We start from the raw sequence: 22,011 nt of genomic DNA, 5'->3' as shown, positions 1-22,011 counted from the left end.
TGAAGCTCCATTTGCAGCCTTGCAGGGTGGGAGCTTGGACTCGACCAAAAAGTATTTAAAACTGGATTTAGATGTTAAAAAAAATAATAATAAATAAAATAAAATAAAAATTCACATAGAAAAGTAATTGGGCTGGCCAGCCACCCCTAAATCCACTCCAATCTTGCAAACTCTTACTTCTAGTCCAAACCATCTAACTGGTCAAATCCTTGCCAACAAGAGTACGAGAAATAATTTTTAAAATTTTTTTTGTTATAATTTTTAATGTTCGATGTTTTATCATAGAGCACAATCAAATTTCTCAACCCTAGTTGAGAGATACTAATTTTATTTTCTGAATATTCTAGTTTTTTTTTTTAATTTCATTTTCAAGTCGATAAATTAGATCAAATTGATGTCTTTGTTCGAGAAACAATTTTTATTTCTTAACCATAAAGTAAGAAATTGACCCAACGATGTCTAATTCCTTCCTTCAATTCTCTTGATCCCTTAGTAGTTTTCAACCATCGAATCCAACATTCCATGATTGGGATTAGTGTTTGATAAGTAAATATTACACTTATTCTGGTCATCAAAATCAACTTTCGGAGATTTTATGAACAATATACTTAACTTTATATGTTTTTATTATTATTCTGGGAGAAAATCCAGTATTGTATGAGAATATATGAAAAAGAACAATAATTGAGCAAAAAGATCAAAGTTTGACATATTGTGGAAGTTGGGGATCAAAGAGTAAGGTTTGGGAATTGGGTGCCAAATAATAACGATTGCTTGTTTTTTTTCTTTATTCCTTGTATTGAATCCTGTGAAGTCAAATGAATATTAAATAGCTTGAGTGGAATCGAAATTCCTAACAACTTAATCCTAAAAAACTCTCCACAATTTTGTAAGTGGTGAATACGTTTAGATTAATTTAAATTAATTTTGTAGTAAAATAGTTATAATTTAAACTCTTGACTCTGATAATTTGTTACTACATTAATTTAGATTGAAGCTAAATTAAGATAAAAATTGATACTAAGTATTTAGTCTCTGTTGGACGATATTTGAACTCAAAAATTCTACTTTATTATCTCTCACGATCTGTACACTTGTGGAACCACATGATCAACATGATTGTAGAAAAAAAGTGCACTAATTATGTATGCTCACCGCTGTATAGGATATGAATTGCACAGTTTCAATAAATATAGCTGTTACGCCTTTAATTACGAGTCTCCATGTCAAACCAAGATCCACACTCCGTGCTCACCTGCCACTTTACACATCATAGCCGAGACTCCGGTGTGTTGAGGCAAAGACCATACACATGCACAGGCCCGAAGCGACTCAAATCGACACAAGTGATGATGAAGTGACACCTTATAGGAGTAACGGTGCCTTGGCATAATATACCAAGAGATCTTTTGTATAGAGATTTGTCAAAGATAAAATCTCTTGATTGATTGATGGAACGTTTATGCAACAAGCGTCAAAGTATCAAGTCGAATTTATTTCTTCCAGAAGCATTAAATACCCTCCCATCTATGGAGTGACTAATTAACGTCTAAAAAGAGACACCTTGGCTGATAGATAAGGCCATGTGCCTCACATCTCATGATCCTTTCTTCACATATTCCTCTATAAATATCCATGTTTTGTGACATTGTGAAGGTAACGCAACTCCCACCATATATTTCACATTATTTCTTCCCCATATTATAGTGTTATACATTTTCGGACGGTTTCTGCTACTAGAATTCCCTATCTTCGTTTATTGCTTTACTATTTACTAACTTGATCATCGAAGTGCTAGCTACCGCATCTACCACCAGCAGGAAAGGCCATGAATGACTATCGGTGTGTTATAAGTGCGCGGGGAAGAACCTACGAGGCTTTCTATTGGTCACATGTCAGGTCCATTTTTGGGGATCAACAATAGCCATTCTTATGCTAAATTGAATTTTACAAGATCGGTTTAATTCATTCAAAATACATCAATGCTTTAGGAGACTCAATTTTTGTAGTCAAAATAAGTAACCTGTTCTAATTGCAAACTAAACAACAATATCATATTTAGAATCATGTTCAAATTTTATTCACTATAATGATGAAAAAACTATTTAGATTATATATTACAAATTATATCTCGTGCAAAGCATTTATGTACAAAATTCGTAAAGTGCACATAAAATTGATGCTTTATATATTTCTCAAAAACAACAAAATATAATATTGAAATAAAAAAATCCTAATTTAGTGTATCATAAGAATATAGAAGTTGGTGACCGCCCAATTTTATGGAATCTAGACGTCAACAGATTTTATCCCCTCTCTCCTCCATGTTTATGTTAAAGGAGTAGACAATGGAGCCCCCAGGGCACATCTCCAAGTGGTAAAAGGGGAGGGTGGAGAAATCCAGTTTTGCTTGAGGCTGCTGCGTCAAGGGTTCGAATCCTGAAATATGGATTTGGCTCTTGGGTAAGTGCAAGTGTACAAGCAGCCTTCCACCCTGTATCCTTGGAGGCATAACCTGCGATTTACCTCCCTCACGATACTCCAGGGCAAGGGTGGTGGGGGACCCTTAAGATTAGGGTTTAACCTTTTTTTTTAAGGAGTAGACAATGGATTTGTAGGACAAAGGGAGATCATGATCGTATGCACTTCGACACTCAGATAGAATATTAGACGACAAATTTGGTGTGAGGGAAACATGAAGAAAAAAATGTGGGAGTCAAGCTTATATTTCTAACGTGAGAATTTCCAAATATCAATTACTTTCAAAATGACATAATGTGTGAATATTTATAGTCAAAGGAAAGTCGTTGAGGTTTTTCAAATTCTTAACACTCTCACATGTCAGGTTCAATAATGTGACATTTATAGCCATCATAGACATGTGACCTCCAATACCTTATTCTAAGTGGGATATATAGGATTTAACAAGATGTCATTATAGAGATATCACATCAATCATATCCTATGTTGTTCAAGGTGTCAGAATGCAACTTGCACAAGACAATAAAGATTTGATCCCAATCGCCTATGACTTGAGATCCATTTGGTGTTGCTAGGATTGGATCTATTTTGATTGCCTCTCAGCAGAGATACAACAAGTTTATTGTGAGCTATGTCACTTTGGAGATGGGCATTGAGGGGTTGGATGTGCTTTATTGCCTCAGTCAGACACAAGGCAGACGACACTCTCGAATACATTCGCCTCAAAAAGAGTGTGCTTGTGTGGCGTTTTGATTTAACTAGCAATCACATGACATGCCGTGTAAGAAAAAAACTACAATAAAACCTATACTCTAGAGGGTATATAATTATATTATAGTTTCACAACACTATTTCTCTAACAAAACTTAAAGATGTTTTTCCATACAAAAAGTGGTGTTAGACAAAAAGTCTAAAGAAAAGGTGTTAACAATCATTTTAAGCAAATGATAAGGTAAGTGGTTGTATTAGAGGCACTCTCCCTTTCACAAAATTTAAAAAACTTTCATCTAAAAATAATGTTGAACAATATGCTACAAAAAATTTTGTTATTAACCATTCTAAATTTCTATAACATTTGCTCCTTCAACCTTTTTCGTTATTTCTTCAATAAACTCTTTATAGCTATTGCTAATTGAGAAATACTTATGTTTAATATAAAGGTGACGAGATAAAATACCGTAAAAAATTTTTTAATACATCTCTTATACCTAATTGTGCTGGCCAAGTCGTTACATCAAAATCTTGTTTGGTTTAGATAACAATCAGTTTTTTTTTCCTTCATAAAAGTTGATAGAATGTGAGATTGAAAAGCTACATGTCCCATGAAATGTGTAATTAAAATAATTTTTAATTTTGACTTAAATTTTAATTGTACTTTTTAGTTGAACCAAACCGGAGCCAAGACTCGAATGAGAAATTGTGTCATCCTTGTATATATTATTTATACATATGTTATTATCATTCCGAGATATTTCAATACAATAAAATAAAATAACACAAACTATACATCACTGTCCCAAGAAATTTTGTCGCTCACTCTTGGTCTTTTCTATTTCCCAAAGAAATTGTCAAATGTGCATTTTAAATAAAGATGTCTGAGTCTCAATTTCTGTGTTGTGTCTAGGGGAATAAACTAATACCTGAAAAAAATAAAAAAATAAAATAAAAATAAAAATCACACACACACACACACACACACACTCTGTCTCTCTGTCTCTCTCTCATATTGAAGCTGTTCACTGTCTTTATCCATTTGTTTATAGTTAAAATTTTAGAAAAGATATCTTTTTTATCTGTACTATTAGTAGATATATTATTTGATCTATTAGACAATATAAAAAGGGGTAAATTTCATTAGGGATCCTTAGTTAACCTTTCATTTGCATTAACAAGTCTTCTTCGAAAGGTTGCGGTTCATTCACTCCCTTAACGTCTCTCTTGATATTGCAAGTTGAGGTTGTTATCGTGGCACTCACGTCTTTGACCTATCATTTGTTAAATTCATATTTTCAACCTTTAAAATGTCGTGCTCATGTTCTAGTTAACATTATATGTTTATTTGAACATTTTAAATGACCACGTAACACTCTTATGACTATGACAATTAGAAAAAATAAAATTGTTCCAAAAGATTTTATTTATTTTAAAAATCATCCAAATAGTGGCAGAGCTTGAATATCGCACGCACGCGATATCACATCGGCAACCAAACCCACTTGATCCCCCATCCCATACCCCACCCAATATCACATCGGCGACCAAACACCTCATCCTAAATGAAACCACACCAACGTTGACGACGTCATAATCACTACCTTAGTAAAATTAATCTAGAAAAACAAAAAAATAAAATATATATTTTCTCTAAACCCACCTCACCACCAATCGTTGTAGAACCACTACTCGCCCACAGAGCACATCTCCAAGTGGTAAAAGGGGAGGGTGGGGAAATTCAGCTTTATTTGAGACTGCTACGTCAAGGGTTCGAATCCTGAAATATGGATTTGGCTCTTGGATAAGTGCAAGTGTACAATCAACCTTCCACCCTGTACCATTGGAGACATAACCTGGGATTTACCTCCCTCACGATGCTCCAGGGTAGGGGTGGTGGGAGACCCTTAAGGTTAGGGTTTAACCTTTTTTTTTTTTTGTTGTAGAACCACTACTCGTCTACTTGTAATGAGTACCTCACCAACCCTCTGACATTTGTTTTAAAAAAAGATTTAGGATTTTCGAGATAAAATCTCTGGAATTTTTTCTTAAGTCCCGTTTGGTATTCATTTTTGTAAGAATGAAAATAAAAAATATAATCGTTACGGAATCTACACAAGAATAGAAAATCAAATATGTTGACTTGATATGATGGATAATTGTCATATTTTTCATTTTTATGGCCAAAAAATGAAAATCAAACGATGGCTTATTCTTTGTTGTCATATTGCTTTCTTTAGTTTTTGTCTAAAAAAAACAAGGGCAAATTCATCATTTAGTTGTCAAAATGGAAGAAGCAACGAGTTTTGCAATATATAATTGCAAGATTGGGAATGTTCTATGTTAAAAAAATTGAGGATGAATTTATTATGCCCTTGTTTGATCCCTATTTTTTGGAGAAACTGAATTATTCAACAATGTTTTGATATAATTTTAACCATATATTTTTCAATAAAATAGTATTATACGTAAATTAAAAACTTTTCCTTATTTTTTAACCATATATTTAACATCAATACATTATTCAAAAATTTATTTTACAAAGGGCTGTTTTTCGAACGAAATGTACAAATTTTCCATATGACTATTTAACATTCAAATAAAGCTATTTTTTACTTAGCTGGGCATTGCATCCTATGCTCGAGCTACGGCTTAGGCCCCGGCTTGCAGAGTCTGTATAGTAGCTGGTAGCCATGTACGGAGTTGATTTACGTATGGTTTATGAAATGAAAATGGCCTTCTTTCTTTCTTCAACTTTCATTTGTTTTCCGCCAAATTAGTATTTGTTCTTGATCATCATCATCATCGTAATCATAATTTCATATAGAGGAAAAGGAACAGTGGTGCTTCTCGTGATTTGCATCAGTTTTTTCTCCCTTATTTCTGTCTCTCGCACTTTACAGTTTACACCTCTCTCTCTCTCTCTCTCTCTCACTCTCTCTCATTTTACTTTTATTCAATTTTTCATAGCTGCGCCTATATGTTTGGTTCTTGCCTTTGTTTTGATACTACCAACATAAAAAGTGTATTTCTTGATTTATTTTGTTTTATGCTGTCTTCATTGATTTCAAAAAGTGGTTTTTACAAGTTTCAGATTCAAACCCAAGGAGAACTTCTAATTTTCTCCCTTTTCCAAATTCCAATTTTTTTTCCATTTTCTTTTTCGTAAATTTTTATTTTATGATTTTTATGTGTTAAGGGTTCTCAATTAATAGCTCATGAGAATTTTTCCTTGTTATAGATATTAAACAGTGAATTCTTTTCTTTGAATTCTTGAAATTAAGTATCTAGAGAAGTGATGGGAGTGGAAATTTAATTAATATATGAAGAAAATATTTCCGAATTTCGGAAATGTATTTATCTCTTGTGGATGGTGTCATAGAGTTCTGACCTTGAAACTAGAATTTGATAAACTGAATTCTATTCAAGTTTTATTTTTTTCTTGAATTGTAATTTGGGGCCCTAACTAAGTTTCGAAACACAATATAGTGAAGCTATTTGTTACCTTGAATATCAGGCTTATATGGTGGGTGAGTGCATTTTAAATTTTTCATGACATCTGCATTATTAACCTTTATTCTCTATGACAACGGAGGCAGTTGGTTCTTTGTAGAACAACTGTAGCAGACTTTATTTTTTACTGAATTAGTACAGCTGATTTTAATTTCAAGCTGTCAACAGTTATGAAAAAACTATGAAAAAGGGGGAGTCATTTAATGTAAAAAATGGCTGAGTACATATTTCATTTCCTGCAAATTTGAGATCATAGCAGATCTTTTATGTTGAGTGCCGTCAAGGGGTCTTTACATGACTGAATTTCAATGTTCAGCTTGGTTAAGGATTGCTTTGAGAAGATGTTTGTTTGTCTTCTGATTTCGAGGTTCTTTATTTCCGCAGTGCATTATCTAAGATGGTTTGACAGAAGCTTCAGCTGCTGCACCAAATTTAAAAATGATGGGTACATTTTCTAGCAGTAACGAAATTGTGGAGTTGGGAGAAGAAATGGATTCTAATTCTAATGCCAATGAAGATACAATAGGGAAGCAGCTGAAGAAGTGTTCTATAGAGGATGACATCAATAAACTATTTGAGGCAATAGACATTAGGAGTTCTCGTCGAGGCGCGTGTCAATCTGAAGGAGGTGTTAGGGATTCTTTACATAAGAGTGCCATGAAAAGGCCGATGAGGGTTAGTCCCTCTCATGCATCAGGTATTGGAATCTCAGAATCAGTGAGTCTTAAACAGGCTTTAAGAGGATTATGCATCTCACAAGCATCAGAGATGGCTGCAATAAAGAAGCGATTGTCAAAACCATCAGCTTCCCCAAGGGTCTTTGAAGAAGGAGCTGTCACGAGGTTGTATAGGGCCGTAGTATTTGAGGCCAGTGAATCTGGTCAACCCCTTGATGAAGTCAAAGGAAATGTGGTGGAGATATCCTTTACACCCGAAAGAAGCACATCAAATATTTCAGGCAAGACATCTCAATTTGGGCAAGCATCCATGGCTGAAATATCTCACGAAAATGCTCAGTCTTCTGATCATTCAGTAGATGCATTGATACAGGAGTCTAAAATAACAAAAATTATAACAAAGGTTGAGAATGTTCCTTTTTCAACTAGTCACTGTTTTGAAGTGTCAAAATCTGAGTCAGAGCAAAATAGGAAGTTGGAATCTCCATATCCTTCAATTGGCACCATACATGACAAGAAACTCCCGGTGTTGGATGAGATAGTTCCCATCTCGGATGAGGATTCAATCACATCAGGTGGGCTGGACAAGGAGTTGGAAGGCGAGCTGCATTCTAAGTCTTCATCATCAATCTTTAATGCAGGAAGCAAGATCATTAAACCTTCGAATGCAAGTTCACCTTCTAGCAAACCACATATAAGAACCCAAAACTTTATCAAGAAGAAGATTGTGTCAAAACAAAATCCTGTTTCCTGCAGTCCCAGTAGCCAAAATAGTAAACTGGTGAATCAGGCACCTGACTCTGTCCTGAAAAATGGATGTAAAGAAATGGATAAAGTATCACCAGCACCAAGTACTAATGTAAGTCTCGAAGTCTGTTCTACTGCACATGGCGGCCATTTCAAAACTAGAAATATAGTGACAAAAGCTGATGAAAGATCAAGTTCAAGGGAAAAAGGGGACATCTCTCAAAGCTCAAAAAGTAGCATTGGAGAGTACAGTAGTACAACAAGCTATAGTGAGGAAAGCCATCTCAGTGGGTCTAGTCGCAGTGGCTATCGGCCTCATATGTCAAAAGACTTGAGATGGGAAGCCATACATTATGCTCAGAAGCAGCATGGATGCTTGTCTTTGAAGCATTTCAAGTTGCTGAGGAAGCTTGGTGGTGGAGACATTGGCAGTGTTTACCTTTCTGAGCTTGTTGATACAAACTGCCTCTTTGCCGTGAAAGTTATGGATAATAATTGTCTGGCTAGCAGAAAGAAGATGCTGAGGGCTCAAACTGAAAAAGAGATACTGGAAATGCTGGATCACCCGTTCCTTCCTACACTCTATGCCCATTTTTTGACTAATAAGTTCTCGTGTTTGGTTATGGAATATTGTCCCGGAGGTGATCTGCATGTGCTCCGGCAGAAGCAACCTACCAAAAGTTTCCCTGAGCAATCTGCCAGGTAGATGTTTATAGCTGTGTTGACAACTCATATGTTAGTTTGCTGTGTTTCTTCTTAGTACCTTCGAATCATGAACAGCTGATTGCTTTTTGGCTAAAACAAATAATTGATGAATGTCTAATGGAAATTGGTTCATGCGTAGATTTGTGCTCGAAGTTGCATCTGAGAACAATGTGCGTCTTTGTCTGATTTGATTTTTATGGATTGGCCTGTCCTTCTGTAGAGTAGATTCACAAAAATAGGAGGGTCCAGACTTGCATAAGTTGAATTAAGTACAGGATTTTGGGGAAGGAACCTAATTGTTAGCTAAGAAATAGAACTGAGTACTTAAATTGGAACTTATGAGCCAATTATACTCACCTGTGAATATGCAAACAAGCAGAAACTATGTCATGTCAGAAGTATGAATCCAAAGGACAATAAACTCATTCATAAAAAGGACAATAAACAAGTCAAGCAACGCAGTACTGATAGCTTCTCAATTTGACTCTGCCCAGAATTTACATTAGCTTCATATGATAACCTAAATTCTGTGTGATATTATTATTATTATTATTTTTTTGAAAGGTAATCAAATATTTTGTTAATATGGATAAAACACAAGAAGTATATTGTCAATTTAAATAGAAAAGGAACAACATGAAATTGGGCAGTCTGTCTATATGCCTAGTAGCCGCAGCATTAAGTCAAGTATACAATGGCAAATAAAACAATTCTCTAATCTGCTCTGTTGTTCGTGTTTGATCATCAAAATAGCGGTTATTTCTTTCTCTCAACATACCAAATGATGCAACTTGAAATAAAGTCTCATACAAGCTTGCTCTTCTTATTGCCAAACTTTCTCCTTCATGTCTTTGATACGTCTTCCATACGTTGTGGCAACATTCAATCCATGTGCTGAGACGCCATAATATCGTTTCACAACAAACGAGCAGTATCACAATAAAGGAACAAGTGGTCAATCTTATTCCCGTCCCTATTACACATATAGCACCACTCTGGAACATAAAAACCCCTTGTTTGGAGATTATTCAACTTGTCCTCTGACAACTGTCCATGGTAAAAATGCTATCACTGGAGGCAATTCATATTTCCATATCATCTTCCAAGAGAATAAGCTCTCCATAGTTCCCAATAAGGATCTAAATTAAGTGACGACTAAGATATCATCTTGTGTCAACCTCCACTTGCTGCAATCCCCCTCTTCTACCCCAATGTGCACCTAGTACAAAGATGACAAAAGCAACACATAATCATCCACTTTTCAGTCCTACAAATGCCTCCTAAAAACAATCTAAGACCTTACTCACCTTAGTAGATGACAACAATGCAATACGATACAAAGAGGGAAACCTCACCCTATGTGGTTGTTCTCTACACCAACAATCATCTCAAAAACTAATAGTATTATCATTCCCCACCGCAAAGGTCAAACTATCCCAAAAATTGCTCCACCCTCGTCGAATATACTGCCACAAACTCACCTTGTAGAAACTATGGGCCTCAACTGATCACCGTCCTCCCTTGTTAACACCATATTTCTCTTCAAAAGCTCTTCATTTTCACTCCAAATCGCCACAATCTCTTATTCAACAAGGCCTTATTAAATAATACAATGCTTCTCAATCTGAGACCCCCTACCTAATGGAAGAACAAACTACACCCCAATTAATAAAATGTAATTTCCTCTCCTACCCTCTCTAATCTTTTTGCTACCGCTACAGGAATAGGAAACAATGACAAAAAATAAGTAAGGAGATTCAACAAGGTGGACTTAATGAGACTGAGACGGTCTCCCTTTGAGAGGTATATGCACTTCCACCTCATTGGCCATCTCTCCGCTCTTCCCAATACTATTCCATGTATGAATACTTTTGAACCGTGCTCTTAAAGGAAGCCCAAGATATGACATAGGCAACTGTGCAAACTTGCAATCCAATATAGCAGCCAACTCCTCCACGTTCTCGACCTCTCCCACTTGATAGCCTCAAATTTCCCCATATTTATCTTTAATATAGATACAACCTCAAAGCACAAAAGCAAACTATGCAAGTTCCTGAATTGCTCAACATCTGCATCATAGAAAGATCAACGTATCATCTGCAAACAACAAATGAGATACCTGCACCAGATCAATCATAAAGCCTCTTAACAAGCTCTCCGCCACAGCCTTCTCAAGCATCCTTCTAAAAGCTTCTATCACAATAACAGACAACAATGGAGACAAAGGATCCTCTTGTCTCAATCCTCCGTTGCTCCGAAAATAACCCCCAGGAGTGCCGTTCACCATAGCTGAGAAAGAAACTGTAGAAACACAAAATTGAATCCAATGGCACCACTTATCCTCGAAACTACGTCGCCTAAACATATACAAAAGAAAACCTCAATTTACATGATCATAAGCCTTTTGAATATCAAGCTTACATAACGTTCCAGGAACCCCTAGATGTGGTCTTGAGTCAGTGCATTCATTTGCTACAAGTACGAAATCTAAAATCTGGTACCTTTAGACAAAGTTGTTAATGTTTTTAAGCTGAATGTCGTCCCTTTCTGGGATTCTTCTATATAAGAATTGAAATCTGTGCATCGATAGTATGTAATTAACCTAATATGGTAATGTACAATTATGGCATGTAATCATTCTAAATTGGTAAATACAATCATATAAAGATGGCAATATAATCGTAATGTAATCTTTTCGTTGATCTCATTGACAAAAGCATTCTGAAATTTAGATATCACTTTTCCAGCACCTCATTTAATCTGTTCACCAGAATCTTTGCTATAATCTTGTACACCCCACTCACTAAACCGATGGACGAAAGTCCTTGATATCCGTCGCTCCCGGTTTCTTAAGAATTAGCACAATAAATATAGCATTGGAGCTTTTCAAGAGCCTGCCACACTAGAAGAAATAAGATGTCAGATCGTACCACTTCCCAACAAGCCTTATAGAATGAGAAAGAAAAACCATCCAATTATAGGGCCTCGTCGTCATTCATACTGAACACCATCTCTTTAATTTCAACATTCCCAAATGGTCTCTCTAACCAACTGGCTTCCTCATTAATCTTAGAAAAATCTAGCCTCTCCAACTCTAGCCCCCAGTTAAACTGCTCCCAATAAAGAGTTTGGTAGAAACTTACCATTTAGGTCCCGATATCCTGTAAGTCCACATAAGTAACCCCATGTACCTTCAACATATTGATTCAATTGTTTTGCCTATTAGAATTAGCGACCCTGTGGAAAAACTGAGTGCATTTGTCTCCCTCTTTCAACCACTTGACCCTAGATTTTTTACGCTAAGCAATTTCCTCCATCTCCATCAACTTCTCTAACTCTCCTCTTAATTTTCCACGTCTTTCCCTTTCATCCCCTACCAATCCTCGACTCTCTTCCTTTCTATCCAGCCCTTCTATATCTGATAGGCATTGACTCTTACGATAGTTAACATCTCCCACCTCCTTCTCATTCCACCTTTTCAAATCCCTTTTCAAGGCCTTCAATTTTCAATCCAGCACGTAACCGAGAGACCCCCTAAAGTCATATGATTCCCAGTACGTCCATACACGCTCCACAAATCCTTTTATTTTTGGTCACATCTTCTCAAATCTAAAAGGTCTTCTTCTAGGGCACATCACAATTGCAAATAACAAAATAGGGAAATAACCTAAATACACTCTTCCCAAACTCCTTTGAGTGACCTTTGGGGTACTTAGCCTCCCACTCCCCACATATGAGAAATTGATCTATTGAGGACAAGACAGATTGATCTCGATTAGATAACCAAGTAAAATTTTCTCAAATCATAGGTAGGACCAGTAACATGTTCTCCCTAATAAAATTTGAGAAGTCTTCCATAACCCTTGTTACTCTCCCACCACTAGATCTCTCAGTAGGAAACTAAACCACATTAAAATCTCCTCCAATACATGTTGGAAGGTTCCATCAAGCCATCATACCAGCCAGCTCATCCCACAATCCACCTCTACTCCCAGTGGTGCAAAGGACAAGGGTGAGGTATACTCAGCCTTGCTGGTAGCTGCAGTGTGAGGGTTCGATTCCTAAAACATGAATTTGGATTCTTTGTGGGCACCGGTATATAGGCAACTCTTGTTCTCTGGCTTGTTGGGGCACATCTCGCGATTAACCTCTCTCATGATGCTCTAGAGATGGGGCGGTGGGGTCCCTTAAGGTTGGGGGTTCAACCTTTAATATTAGGCCTATAAACTCCTATAAACATCCATCAAAATCCATCCCCAATATTTCTAACCAAAAGGGATAGAGAAAATTGCCCTTCACTAGCCTCCTCCATATCCAAAACTTCAGTGTCTCCACATGACTAGCACACCTCCTGAAGCCCTCGATGACCCTAAAAATTGATGCCCGACATGCTACCCCCCATAGACTATTCACGACATCCCTTGAAACCACCTCTAACTTTGTTTTTTTTAAGCACACAAGGTTAGCCTTCCATCCCCTTATCAGATTTTGAATATACAACCTTTTTCCTGCTTTATTAAGCTCTATAACATTCCAACTAATAATTTTTGGGATCATCTTAACACTCTATTTCTCCTTCCTATTAATCTCTCCTTGACTCGCCTCCTTTGAAGTCATAATTAATCGAGCATTCGAGCCGCTTAAGCTCACGGTCTCCCTTTCTTTTTGGCTTACCTCTTGATGTACCCATCCCCTTTCCCCTACTAGCCTCTAGTTCCTCAAATAATTGCAAGAGCCCATTTTCATACCCTTCCAGGACACACCTACTATCTTGCTGAATTCCACAATTTTTTGGATAAATCAATTTGACAATGGGGGTCTAATGTCAAGCGCATTGCCCTTTTCTCTCCTTATCGTAAGGATGATCATATTAGTGTCCCTCATTTTCCCTTACCTGTACTATATCCCCCTTTTCGGCGCCATCAACCTACACCACCAAAGCTCTATCATTCCCTAGATTCCCAAAATTTGTAGACTTTGAATATCTCCTCGTGTATGTGATCACTTCCATATTTGTCGAGTCTGTTGTCCCTTGCTGTTTTTCAATAATCGAAGCTGGACTATTTGCCAATACAATTCCGATCTCTTGCTCCGTTGCCAACACTAACCCTTCTATTGGATTCGTGTCCACCGCACCCTCAAACGTGGAGCAATTGTCTTTGGTCGCATCGAGAATCTTCGACTCCAGATTCAACATTCTGGCTCTCTACCTTAACCCAAGGTTCCACCTACACTACTTTAGTTAGCACCTGGGGCTCACCACTTGGCTTAACTAGCACCTCTTTACTCTGAGTCCAGTTCGATGTCATCTCCTTAGAGGCCAAGATTGCTACATTTATTCCATTGACTGGACACTTATCCAAGTCCACCCCACACTTATGACAATAAGTCTTCCTGGTGCCTTATACAATTCCACTATCCATTAACCTGATTAATTCATCCAATTCCCCTCTCAAACCTTTGATGCGCTCCCTTTTTCCATCTCTATTCAAAAGACTATTAGGTATACCCTCTGTTGTTGTTACCTTAGATTTATGCACCGTTAGTTGTCCTTACTAGATTCCGAGATATGCTCGTGTGTATCACTCCTCTCGTTAACCGCCCTTTATGCTCGTGTGTATCACTCCTCTCGTTAACCGTCCTTTCCTTATGCCATAGTACTTGCTGATTAGCGTTCTGTGAAAGTCATCCCTTGCTGGCTCCTTGCTTCAATTGTTCGATGCTTAACCTTATCTCCGGTGACAAAATAATCGACTGTCTGAAACACATGAGAAACCGATGCCCAGCCCTCTCCGTTCACCCCTTTTGGCATCATCACCACTCCTTTTGGACATCTCTCCCCATATTGTGCTATCATCAAATACCTATCATGATTGTTCGCACAGCATTGTGCCAAAGAAGCTCAGGAATACTCATTAAACTTCGCAACGAAGTCCTTCGACTTATCAGCCACCCTCAACTTATTCACCATATTCACAATCCAGAGTGCACCAAATCTCCCCATGCATATTGCATTTGATTTCTTTGAATCCCATTCTGTCATCCTAACAGTACTGGAGTCGTTAACACTGTGTGATATTATTACAAGATATTTTATTGGTTCAGTAGAAATATGCTAGTAAATGTTCTTGGAGGGCCCCAACAGGATTACACCTAAGCAGGTAAAGATATGTGGCCATTCAAACTCAAGTTTGCAGTTAAACATTTGATGGGGAGTTCTGACAATTTCCAGAGAATCCAGTCTTGTTTATCATCCCCATGCAGCATTTTTAAATGTCAAACACTTGAACTTGGTGCAATTGCGAACTTCCCAAAGTCGAAATTACATTCTTATACCCCGTTAATTCAAGATCCCAGACTAACATAATATCATGTCAATAGCATTGAATTAAAAGTTTGTAGATCACAAAAGGTGCATTATATGTTTCCTTGCTGGACGTTCTTATTTTCATCTGTTGATCACATTCGGTGTACTTGCAACAGACTTCTGAGATTACTCATTTGCTGCATTCTTTGTGACATAGGCAAGGTGTTTAATAATGATTGTCTTCTTTGGCAACGAAGCTATGTGCTTACCATGTGTCTGGTCTCTTGCAATGCTAAATATGCACAGGTTTTATATTGCGGAAGTTCTTCTTGCGTTAGAGTACCTTCACATGCTTGGAGTTGTATACCGAGACCTGAAGCCTGAAAACATTATGATCAGAGAAGATGGGCACATCATGCTTTCAGATTTCGATTTGTCTCTTAGATGTGCCGTAAATCCTACATTACTCAAGTCGTCTTCACCTGTTGTTGAGCCTCCAAAAAAGATGTCTAGTCCGTGCTCAGATTCTAGCTGCATAGAGCCTTTCTGCCTCCATCCGTCCTGGCAAGTCTCCTGTTTCACGCCTGGGTTTCTATCTGCTGCAGCAAAAACCCGTAAACTAAAATCTGAACTAGCTGCCCAGGTCATCCCGCTACCACAGCTTGTAGTGGAACCTACCAGTGCGCGGTCCAACTCCTTTGTAGGAACTCATGAATACCTGGCTCCAGAGATCATCAAAGGGGAAGGTCATGGTAGTGCTGTTGATTGGTGGACCTTTGGAATTTTTGTTTACGAGATTTTATATGGTAAGACGCCCTTCAAAGGATCAACCAACGAGGATACTCTATCAAATGTGGTATCCCAATGCCTCAAATTCCCTGGAAGCCCTATGGTCAGTTCTCATGCTCGAGATTTAATCAGAAGGTTGTTAAAGAAGGAGCCAGAGAATAGATTGGGTTATGAGAAGGGAGCAGCGGAGATTAAGCGACATCCATTCTTTGACGGCCTGAACTGGGCTTTGATACGATGTGAAACACCTCCTGAGCTCCCTAGAGTCTTTGATTTGGGAAACCTTATCCCGGACATGATCTCTCAAAATAAAAGTAACAAATGCCAAACGGAATACGAAGATACTGGAGATGGTATAGAATTTGAGATGTTCTAGCAAAAGCCTTTGTTGAGAGAAATATAGGTTAGATTTGTCCTCCTGAGCTTTCTCATATCCTTGTTGTAACAGATATATAAATATATGGCATATAGTATTAGTGTACATGTATTCAAAAATCTGGGAGCGTGCAAACAATTGAATATATTGTTGCAAAATAGAAGATAAAAGATAATTGGCATAAATTATCCTTTCAGCTTCGGCATGTCCACGGGTATAGACTGTGTTTTGCTGATTTGAGTGAACCATAAGAATGGTTCAAGTACTCATCTTTGTTGTAAAATAGAAAACTCAAGAAACAGGAACTAATTTTACTATTTGAAGAACAAATTTAGATTATTTTATTATCATAATCGGATCAGTAGTTTCTCTTACCCAGCATTATCATCCTCTGAATGTTTGAATGAAATTAAGACAGCTAAGAAAATTATCTTTAGACCAAAAGGGACTTCAGATCATGTTATTAGCTTTAACAAAAGGTTAGAATAATTTGTACAAAATTTAACTCATTTTCCTTGTTATAAGGTCAAGTGGTTCAACATGTGGTCTTCAGCATATTGATCTGAAATATGCCTAATAATATCACAAATTCGACCTCGTGTTCCTCGACTCAAGTGTTGTATATTTATAATTAACAGGTACGAGTCTATGACAAACTCCAACAAACGCTATAATAACAACGCAATCAGCTTGTTAATCTGATTTTACAACTCAGAACATTCAAATTAGCGCTTGAATAAATTACACAAACTGGATACTAAATACCAATACGCAAGAAAATATTGTTAACAATGGTGAAAGTCTCTGATACAAGAACAGTCGATAAGCCAACTGCTACTGCGACTGCCGAACTGTGCTTATGATGATACACATGAACACAAATTCACTTCAATACCAAATTATCTTCTTAAAATTACCTATATACTCTACGATAGTATCACAAAACTTGTACAATTTGAAATACTACTCAAATTGCATACCAGTTTAGAGATGAAAAAACAGGGAAAAGGTATCTGTAACTATAACCGAACTATATGGTGATGCCAAACTATATTACAAGAGTGTAGTTCTGCATATATTCCCCAAATTGACTTCATTCTTTTCTCCCAGTTCTACAGTCACAAAACCCACTTCATGGCAGTAGGTGTGTCCGACTTCTGATCTGACATTTTCCCCACGAATTTCAAATCAGCAGCATGAATTCATATAATGAAAGACTGTTTTGGCCCTTTGCGCAAACGCTTTCTCCTTGGATTAGCAGTTCGAGCGTAAGAAAAGGCATTCACAAGCTCTGCATCCTCAACATTAACTAACATGTTAGCTGCATTAGGGTTGTCGATGAGCAGTTTTGCCACTAGATATCCTGCAATTGACCAAGTCTGAAAGAGTCGTGCCTGTTTCCCAATGAATCTCGCTCCTTTGGTGTCATAATATTCAGGCCACTTGTCTGTAGCTATACGTCTCTCGGCAACCTTGATTGCTTTTTCAGCAATCTCTGGTCTCTTCATCTTTATGCATGCCACAGTCAGCTGAACATTGCACATATTTATACATTAGAAGAAAATAAGTACCAATGATTCTACAATGATGAGATGGTATCAATTGAAAATCACAATAGTAAAACCATATCAGCCATCACAATAGCTTTAGCTTTATTATTCTGAAACTTAGTTACTTTTTTGTAAATCAATGAGTTGACATTGTCAATTACCATGGCAGCATAATGGTTAGATTAAACTATCTTCCCATTAAATTTCTCCACAGATTAAACTATCCAATCACGGGAGCATACAAAGAAGTTGTTCTTATCTGAACACAAAAATTGGCATTGAAACGTACAATCTTGAAATACACTATATAAATGAATAATACATATGACAATGACTGCAGGATTCAAATTTAAGGAGAAATGGGACAGGACACATAAAAGCAAGACAATCATGTGTACTTTAAAACTAAGGGCTTATTTTCGCTGAACTAATATTTTCTGCATTATCATGAATTTGAACTGGTATCATAACCAACCATCCATTTTCAACTCAACTAAATTATTGTGTCACACATTATAACCAAGATATTTAATTCCAACTGGAGGGAGTGTTGCTTAAGGATTGCTTTACTGAAAAATTATAAGCACATAAAACAGTAGCAATACAATGGAAATGAATAAACGAACCCAACCTGCCATAGCAAAGTTGGCCAGGAACCTCCATTGTGGTAAGACCAAGGACTGCATACAAAAGCAATATTTATGCATCAATAAGAAAAATGGATGAAAAAACACCACAACATTAATATAGAAACATTACGTGTTCTTTGGATCACTGCCTGTAATAATTCGCCACTCCTCGCCCTCGAGAGCAGGGTAACAAATCTTCAGTGGCATGCCACCCACTAGATCTGACCATTTGGCTTCAATAAAATCTAGTATTGCGTGTGACTGATCTGTGGTTGCAAGACTGCTTATTATAGCCCAAAGGTTTCCAAGTGAAAAAAAACGGAAGTCCATATGAGCTGGTTGTAGGTTTCCAATAAGATAGCCTCCTCTGTGGGGCATCCACTCCACAAGCCAGGGAGGAATCTGATCTGGATAAATGTTGAACTTGTTAACTGCATCAAAGGAGTACTCCTCCGTCTTGTAACGATAGATTTCATTTAATTTCTTCGTATCAATCCAATAGTACTCCCTGATGTGGAATGACATGGCTACTAGACGATTGTTAAGTGCCCTGAAAAGGTCGGCCGATGCCTCCTCTGGAGTAAGCATCTCACGGGCACAAAGTAGAGCTGAATAAAATAATGCCTGCCAATACAGTCAAAATTATGCTATAGTAAATCTTTTTGAAAATCACTGTAGCAAAAAAAACATGTATATGACTCTATTTCTTTACATGGATTAGGAAAAATATTAGTAAAATAAATACAGAGTTTAGGTGGGTAAGTTTCACAGCCCAATGATTTCAACTTATTTCATTCACTACTTAGTGGAAGATACTGAACGTTTAATCAGTCGGATATTCAACAAATTAAACAGAAACACATGATAAGCTTAATGGAATTTTTTTTCCTTTGACATCAACAAGTTAACATCAGGATGAACATCTACCAAGGAGGATCAAGATATTTTAGCATTTGGCCCCCTGGGTCAAAAATATAAACACCTGCTGGAGGAGCATTTTGTCCTGTTGAAAGTAATAAACACACTCAACAAGTCTTCACAGAACCCTGCTTTTAGACAACACTTGAACAATGCTAAGGTAGCAGCAAATTCCATTCCAAGTAGACTCTAATAGCTTTGCAGAATAATGATATTTTCAACTTGTGTAAGTTTTGACAAAAACGCATGTGCACAATAATAAGATATTGACTTAATATGGGCAGACAAGCTTCAAAGCAGCGATAGTGACAACTGCACCAATGACTGTCAATAAACATTATCCTCAATGCTTGTTTGATATAAAAATTAATGCCACTAAAAAATAGGAACTTCATTCTTCCCTTCATCTCATACTATAGATTGCACTTCCAATTTTGCCCGACGGATAAGTTAATGCCACAGTAATTGCCAAAGCTAAGACAATGGTGGCTTAACGTTATTGGAAACAGAAAGCAACTCAAAAAATAAAAAAGGCCTAGGTCAGCACATCAAAGTAAAGAAACATCTTCCAAAAATATGATGATCATTTTCCATAATAAGACAATCAAAACTGTAACTTCAGATTACAGAATGGGAGTAAGAATGAAAATAGAACTCTTCCCTGAACCAAACAGCACATAATCAGGCGGGGGCATGCAGATAGGAGGGAAAGGAATGGGGAGAGGAATGAGCTAGATAAGAGAATACGAAAGGTCTATTAATGACTCATTCTTCAAGAGAAGAGAAAAGAGGAAAACCTGAATTTCCAGAGGGTGGCCATGAATACCCATGCGACGATCTATCATGCACGAACCATCTGTCACTAACAGCGTTGGAAACATGTCAAAACCATCTGCCAAACAAAGCTTTAATATCATCTTGATTCCAGTTTGCACATCAATTCTTTCCTGAACTGAAGTGTCTCCAGAGCATTTTCCATATGCCCGTAATAATATGATCCACCACAAACCTGAGAAACAAACTCATGATGTTATATATGTTAAAAATACTCACAATGCGCAGATCAACAAATCATCAACTAACCAGAGTCAACTGGTGCCACCCGACCAATTGCTGCCTCACCAAAGTCAGGATCTAAGACCTCTTCAGTTGCATCCTCATCACCATCAAGTGGAACTGTACGCACTTTGAAGCTTGCTGGCATCAGTCCTTGTCCAGGACTATGGCAATCCATGGTTTTCTCCCAGCTCTGGTGAGACCATGAAAGAGGTTTAACAAATAGATAGTAAATATAAATTGGAACTACAGACAATTTTATAAGTCATTACCCTGCAAAATCTTTCATGTCATCTACGTAATGGGAGTCAAAAATTATTTTCAATTCAATTTCTCATTTATTATTAACCATAACTTGCAGAAGGGTTGGGGAAAAGATGGATGCTAAATGCTTAATTTCTTAGACATTATTCTTCTAGAAGCTAAAAGAAAAAAATATATATATAAATTTATGTGTTTGCTACTGTTAAGTATGAAGTTAACCTGATTCAACAGCTGTGCACTAACTACAGAGGTATATATAAAGAAACTACGTATAAAAGTATATCAGCAGGGAAACTAAAAGAAAATTGCCCTGACATGTTGAAACGGTATCAGCCATAGCGCATCATGTAATGATGCTAGTAATACATGTTAAAATGGACAGTGATAGACAAGAAAACAATCACTGTGAGTACATGTTATCTGAAAAGATGGTTCTTAAAGATCGAAATCAAGTTATAACTTGTTACCCAGATATAAAATGGCACAACAATGTAGCCCCTAAGGAATTATTTACTTGCTTTAAGTTCAATTTAATAATTTAGACAAAAATATTCCATACAGAATATGTACCTAAATTTTAACAAACCACACAACTGATACAAATATGTATGAATACCTGCAACTGAAGAGTGTGAAGGATGAAGTTCCGAACGATTTCGTAGTCTCCTTTTAATAGGAAAGCAATCCCAGAGGGTATGAAATCACGGATAAACACTTGATCATAGTTGAGTGTATTTGAGTTACTTGAATCATTGGCAGCAATGGTGCCAACTGGATTGCCACAATAATAGACCATGGATGCACGCAACAAAGTCCATGCTTCATCCTCAATAGAATTTGCCCCAAATATATTTGATGTAGGAGCTGTCAATCCATCATTTGATAACAGAGTTCCATTTTCATTTTTCAAAGGCTGCCCCAACTCAACATTTTGAAAATTAAATTCATTGGCCAGACCATTCACCAATCTCCCACTTCCATCTTCTAGAAAAGCCTCCCTATTATTTTCAGGCTGGCTGCATTTGCATCGCAAGGACTCCGACCTGGAATTTTTCTTCTCTCCTTTAAAAAGACCATCTAAATTTCTCGTTACACGGTTTTGAATGTAATTCCCATCATGTCTATCCTTTCTACTTTTGATGCAACATATAGAAGAAAAATTCGACCTCAAATTTGTGTGGAACTGAGGTGCAAATGTTCCAGACAGAATTTGCAGGGCTGTTTCTGAAGCACTCATGGCAATATGAATTCAGAATTTGGTAATCCCCTTGGTTAAAAAATGGATGTG

At 37.0% G+C, this 22,011-nt stretch overlaps 2 protein-coding genes across 3 annotated transcripts; one reads left to right on the top strand and one right to left on the bottom strand.

Annotated features, from left to right (window-relative positions):
• The first annotated feature begins 5,846 nt into the window (after nt 1-5,846).
• LOC111412032 (serine/threonine-protein kinase D6PK-like) lies at nt 5,847-16,506 on the top strand. 2 transcript variants are annotated; one of them, XM_023042767.1, is made up of 3 exons: nt 5,847-5,904; nt 7,090-8,831; nt 15,448-16,506. In XM_023042767.1, exons 2-3 carry the CDS (start codon nt 7,144-7,146, stop codon nt 16,304-16,306), a joined length of 2,547 nt encoding a protein of 848 aa, XP_022898535.1. In that variant the 5' UTR covers nt 5,847-5,904; nt 7,090-7,143; the 3' UTR covers nt 16,307-16,506. The 2 variants fall into 2 exon arrangements, with proteins under 2 accessions (XP_022898535.1, XP_022898534.1); XM_023042766.1 differs by lacking the exon at nt 5,847-5,904 and having other exon boundaries at nt 7,059-8,831.
• A 541-nt stretch (nt 16,507-17,047) lies between these two features.
• LOC111412030 (neutral/alkaline invertase 3, chloroplastic-like) lies at nt 17,048-22,005 on the bottom strand. Its single transcript, XM_023042765.1, has 6 exons — nt 21,340-22,005; nt 20,487-20,652; nt 20,201-20,412; nt 18,616-19,109; nt 18,488-18,536; nt 17,048-17,835 (listed from the first exon to the last, which is right to left on the bottom strand). Exons 1-6 carry the CDS (start codon nt 21,958-21,960, stop codon nt 17,509-17,511), a joined length of 1,869 nt encoding a protein of 622 aa, XP_022898533.1. The 5' UTR covers nt 21,961-22,005; the 3' UTR covers nt 17,048-17,508.
• Nucleotides 22,006-22,011: the final 6 nt, after the last annotated feature.

The sequence above is a fragment of the Olea europaea genome, chromosome 16, assembly GCF_002742605.1.
Source record: "Olea europaea var. sylvestris chromosome 16, O_europaea_v1, whole genome shotgun sequence".
NCBI classification, from domain to species: domain Eukaryota; kingdom Viridiplantae; phylum Streptophyta; class Magnoliopsida; order Lamiales; family Oleaceae; genus Olea; species Olea europaea.
The sequence above is the reverse complement of the archived record's forward strand: the minus strand, read 5'-3'. Positions and strand labels throughout refer to the sequence as shown.

What these genes read in the sequence shown, in the direction of transcription:
- LOC111412032 (XM_023042767.1), top strand. Translation starts at nt 7,144, where the DNA reads ATGATGGGTACATTTTCTAGCAGTAACGAAATTGTGGAGTTGGGAGAA. An exon ending in TTCCCTGAGCAATCTGCCAG is followed by an intron (nt 8,832 to 15,447) that starts GTAGATGTTTAT and finishes AAATATGCACAG; the next exon opens with GTTTTATATTGCGGAAGTTC.
- LOC111412030 (XM_023042765.1), bottom strand. Translation starts at nt 21,960, where the DNA reads ATGAGTGCTTCAGAAACAGCCCTGCAAATTCTGTCTGGAACATTTGCA. An exon ending in TTCACACTCTTCAGTTGCAG is followed by an intron (nt 20,653 to 21,339) that starts GTATTCATACAT and finishes TGGTCTCACCAG; the next exon opens with AGCTGGGAGAAAACCATGGA. An exon ending in GGTGGCACCAGTTGACTCTG is followed by an intron (nt 20,413 to 20,486) that starts GTTAGTTGATGA and finishes TTTGTTTCTCAG; the next exon opens with GTTTGTGGTGGATCATATTA.